Consider the following 5,276-nt stretch of genomic DNA (forward strand, 5'->3'; position numbering starts at 1 on the left):
CCTGACTACATAAACAAATTCCTGACAAACCGCCCCCTTAAGTAAGACACTCAATCAAAACCCCCAATACTAATGATTACTACAATACTATCTTATTGATTACTGTACACGCAATAACCCTTATCCCTGAGTGGCCTTCGGGCCTTGATAAGTGGTGACCTCCATGCAAAAAAAAATCGACAAGTGTGTGTTTCATTATATAATTTATACATTCAATGGCGGAAAATGTTATTGTCCATGAGATTGAGGAAATTGATAATTTTTCTCTCAAGTTTTCAGTCAATATTACCTTCTCGAACACCTTTTGCCAAAGCAGCACAACAAGACGGCAACATGTCTGATAGTATTGCCGATTTCATGTTACTTGCGCCACACAAAAACCTGTACTTTGTTTTGAAATCGTTCATATTTTCAAAACGTTCCTGGAGACTTTGTGAAATTGTATCTACGAGTGGATAGAAAAATTCTCGGCGGAACACTTCTTCACCAGTTTGGTGATCTGACTCATTTGACGATTCGTAGCTGAAAAGACATATTTTCTTTCTTCCCCTTGGTTCCGGATAGGCACGATCAAGTTCATCAGCTAATTCTTTTTCTTCCCCTTCAGCTATTGCCACTCCTCCATGTCTGTACTGTGAAACAAATGACATGCCAACCTCGATGTGAGAAATTTGGTCATCGATGCATATTGAAGGACTCTGTAGCGTTTTGCTTATTATGTTTATTTGAAAAAGCAAGTTATAGCATGTAATCAAACAAACCAAGAAACGCCAGCTCCTGACTTCAATGGCTAAAGCTCGACATTCCGTGCTAATAAATCCATCTCGATTATCCAAAGACATTCTTTCTAATTCTTCAGTCGCTTCCAAAATTTCTGTTGTTTGAAAACGTAATGGTTTTACAGCTTCTACCTTTGCTTCTCATCTTGTGTCAAGAAGGATTTTAACTGTAAAGTGGGTCACGTGTTTCTTCAGAATAACCTATCGCTTCGTTGACGCGGCAAACAAATTATAGATATGTTGCAGATAGCCAAAGAAAGAAATGGATGTAATTGACGACCTTGCAGCATCAGCAATTACTAGATTAAGTCGATGACTGGCGCATGGCCTGTATGCAGCTTTTTTATTTATTCCCAAGAAGCATGCCTGCACTCCATGGTTTTTTTTCCTCGCATGTTAGATCCGCTATCGTAACCCTGTCCACGACAGTCTTCTATGGAAACGCCATATTTGGACCGGAAGTTGATAATGCTGTCAAAAAGGCCTTTTCCAGTTGTATCATACACATCAAGAAACTCAACGAAGTGTTCAAAACTTTCCGCTCCAAATCTTTCTTTAAATACAACTCCTCGAAGAACAATACTTAGTTGGTCTGCGTAGCTGATATCGGGTGTGCAATCAAGTATTATGCTATAATATTTTGATGCAAGAACTTTGGAAATGATTTTGTCCCGTATTGACTTAGCAAGAAGGTCGATAAGTTCGTTCTGAATGCGGTTGCTCAGATAATGCTCACTCAGTTCATGACTCTTAGCGCCTCTAACATGTTCAGACAAGACAGGGTCAGATTTTGCTATTAGCTCTACTTCTCCAAGAAAATTTCCATTTCTGGTGTCACCAAACGTTTAATTTGTGCCACGCAAAGCCAAATTTCTCTCAGCCAAAAACTGAATTATATTGAGCAAACGAAATAAAACTGCTCTTCAATATGTCTGCTCTTCCTGAATCAGTTTACTAGATTGTAAATCAATAGAGTTGCCTGACCGTTTATGATGCCACACCATAATGCACTCCTTATGATGAGTTGATTGTTCATGTGTCTTCAGAGTTTTTGACAGGCGGCTCCACAGGTTACCAAATCCCCACGACTTTTGCTTTCACTACTGAACAAACGGCAGGCAAAACAGAAAACTCGATCTGTAGACTTCGAGTGAACAAGCCAAGAACATCTAACAGTTTCATTGTTTTTTAGTGTCAAATAATAGTTCTTTTCAGAAAACTTCGGCGACTGGTTTTCCTTGTTTAATGGGAAATCATAATCTCTCAGCTGGACGGGACCCTTCGAAACCAAATTAATACGCTGTTTCATTTAATTCTTTCCAATCAGCAAGATCATCAGCAATTCTGTATTTTCAACTTTATTTTCTGGGATCCGCTGAATTCGTGAGTACGTTTCATTTTAGATTAGACTCAATATTCAATAATAATTAAAATACTATCAAGCAAAACAAATAATCCATTACCGGAAATGGAAACAAATATGTGATCTTTGATTAACGCTCTTTTGTTAAATAAATGTTCCTGATATGACAGGTAACAAAGTGTCTGTGTACCGTCACTAATGTTACAGGCCAAGTGAATTGAATCCAAGCTCGAGGCAAAAAAGAACATTAGTAATAATGTGTATAAAAAAACTGTATGTAGGAATTGGCGTTAATTTGCAAATAGGGTTTCAAACAGCAATATATGTACGTGTATCTAAAGATTTTCATTGAAAATTCAAATAAATAGTTCAATAAAAAATATATTCGCATTGGCAAAAAAGACGTCTATTGCCAGTATTTAGTCTTTCATTTTAAATTTCTTTAAAATAAGATAAAAAAGAAAATTGAAATCCACTTACGGTTATTTAAAAGCCAAAATATTTTTTGTCCGTTTTTTGTTTTTGTTTTGTTTTTTTGTTTTTTTGTCTTTTTTAGTTTGAAAAGTAAACTTGATCAGAAAAATGTAAACTATAGTAGCGTATTATAATCACGGGTTACGGACAAAACGAAGACTGCTAATGAAAAATTAAAGTAAATAAAATCACGCATGCGTAGAAGAATTTAATGAGTTAAAATATTTTAAAGCATAAAAGAAATAAGCATTAAGAAATTAAAAAAAAATCTAAATTTAAAAAAAAAAAACACTTAACAAAAAATTCGATTTCTGCAAGAACGGCAAAATGACTCCAGTGAAAAAAAAATAACCAACCCCTTCACCCATTTCACTTTGAAAGATTCCAGCAAATTTGATAGACTAACTGACAAGAATAAGTAATGGGTGGGGGTTGCTGACGCAAGAATGAGTATCGCTTTGAAGTTGTATAAGTTGTGCAACCAAACTATCAGTGGTCGTCGATTCTATCTCTTATCACATTTGTAGCGGTAAATTAATTTTAAAAAAGGCCTCTTCAAATATATGTATATAAATATAAATATAAATATATATATATATATAAATATATATATATATATATGTGTGTGTGTGTGTGTGTGTGTGTGTGTGTGTGTGTGTGTGTGTGTGTGTGTGATGCCGGGAAAACTCGTCTCCGGAAAACCCGTATCCGGAAAAATCCCCCCTTTTTGCTAGGTAGGAACACTGGTCCCTTATTGAATAAATATCGATTGAAAACACATGTTATTACCGTTCTTGAAGGAGATATTGTTTTTAAAAGAGACTATGCACCCCCATAATAGATTTTAAAATTATTCTTAACTCTTGCTTAAAAAAAATAAACTTTATCACGGAGTCAAGATACGAAAAACGAAACCAAATATTTATTTTAAAAAATACTCTAGTTTTAACACTTTTTGTATCATTACGAAACAAAAATAAAGAAAGAAAACACGTATTATCAAAGAAAGCAATTATTTTATTTAGAAGAATTAATTCAGTTAAATAATTCTTGTGTTATTACAAAACAACAAAAAAGAAAACACGGTCTTATGTAATTTTGGTACCGCGCTGAAATGATAACGTTATTATTTCGAAAGCCAGGAGGAGAGGGTATTGTTTAAAAGTCATTTCGGAGGCACTTGTGCAGTACTTAAAAATATACAAATTTATTTTCTTTTGGAGGTGGGGAAGGCTCGTTTTAAAACTATATCTACCTCAGTATTTTCTTTAATTTTCGGACATTTTTTGTTCAAAATTACTTACTAAGTAATGTCGAGTGGGACATTACTTGTTATTTCTTTTTAACTAAATAAACTCTTTAAAATAAGTTTAAACACCAAAAACTTACAAAGCTAGGTAGAAAACGAAAACTTAGAAAAATCAATTTAATTTTTTTAAAACAATAAACATGTAAAAATATTTTTAAAATCTTATGGGATGTGCATTATTACTTAAAAATATACAAATTGATTTTCTTTTGAAGGGGGCCCGCTTTAAAACTATATCTACCTCTTTAATTTTCTATTTTTGAGCAATCATCGAGACTATAGAGGACTAGGATATATAAATCCTAATCCCGTTACAAAAGAAAATAATGAAACGAATGGAATGAAGGAAACAAAAACTCAATTGCTGGATAAAATAAACATGTTGAAAAATGAATGTTTTAAGTATAACACATGTTCATGTCCGCGTTTGGGTGTAACCATCGTTTGTTGCGGGACTGTTGGTGTAGAAAGAAAAGGAAATGTGTGTTCATCTCACGTTCGGGTCACTATAGTTTGTTCACACGTGGGAAGAGAAGTGAGTAATGTAGTGGAAATGGGAATGATAGTCCAGCGTGTAGACAAAGATAGAGGGTTGACATCAGTAAAGCTGTGCGCCATGTTAGCAGTCAGCTACGCAAAGGTATTCTCAGGCACAAGTTGTATATATATAGAGAGAAAGATGAGAATGCCAATCCAGTTCATGGAGAGAGAAAGCGTATAAGGTGTACGTACTGTTTGTTAGCTTTTCCCCCCATATGGTAGCAAGTGGCGTGAGGCTGCCTGCCGAAACGGCAGCGGCTGGTCCGTAGACCACTCACCTCGGAAGGCGAGTTGGAAAAGAAAGAAGCTGCTTATTGCTCTTGCTTTTATAGTTGTTTCCGGTGGTATTTTGCGCATGTGTGGATTGCCTTCAAAGGGGAAGTGACGTTGTCTATGTGTGCGTATGTGTGCGCGTATGTGAGTACATGTGTGTACGTTAGCGTGTGTGTGTATACACGCGAATGTGAGTGTATATATGCGAACGTGAATATATGTATGTGTGTGGACGTGCGCGCGTATGTTTGTGTGCGCGTATGTATATGACAAGAAATATGGCTTGAGATGTAAACGCGTGCTTTTTGTGTGAGACTAGAAAAGACTCCTAAGACGTGATCCTCTTATGTCGGACATTTTTTGTTCATAAGTAACACTCGACATTACTTTTTTTTTAACTAAATAAACTCTTTAAAATAAGTGGAAACACCAAAAACTTTCAAAGCTAGGTAGAAAACGAAAACTTAGAAAAATTAATTTAATTTTTTAAAACAACAGTAAACAAGTAAAAATATTTTTTTTTAATATTACGGGATGT

General features: G+C 35.0%; 1 protein-coding gene across 1 annotated transcript; it reads right to left on the reverse strand.

The window, feature by feature from the left end:
* Window positions 1–275: 275 nt before the first annotated feature.
* LOC145292379 (uncharacterized) lies at window positions 276–842 on the reverse strand. Its single transcript, XM_080138707.1, has one exon. It carries the CDS (start codon window positions 840–842, stop codon window positions 276–278), a length of 567 nt encoding a protein of 188 aa, XP_079994833.1.
* Between the last annotated feature and the right edge of the window lie 4,434 nt (window positions 843–5,276).

Source organism: Euprymna scolopes, chromosome 13 (genome assembly GCF_053919585.1).
Source record: "Euprymna scolopes isolate OS-2025 chromosome 13, ASM5391958v1, whole genome shotgun sequence".
Taxonomy (NCBI): Eukaryota; Metazoa; Mollusca; class Cephalopoda; order Sepiida; family Sepiolidae; genus Euprymna; species Euprymna scolopes.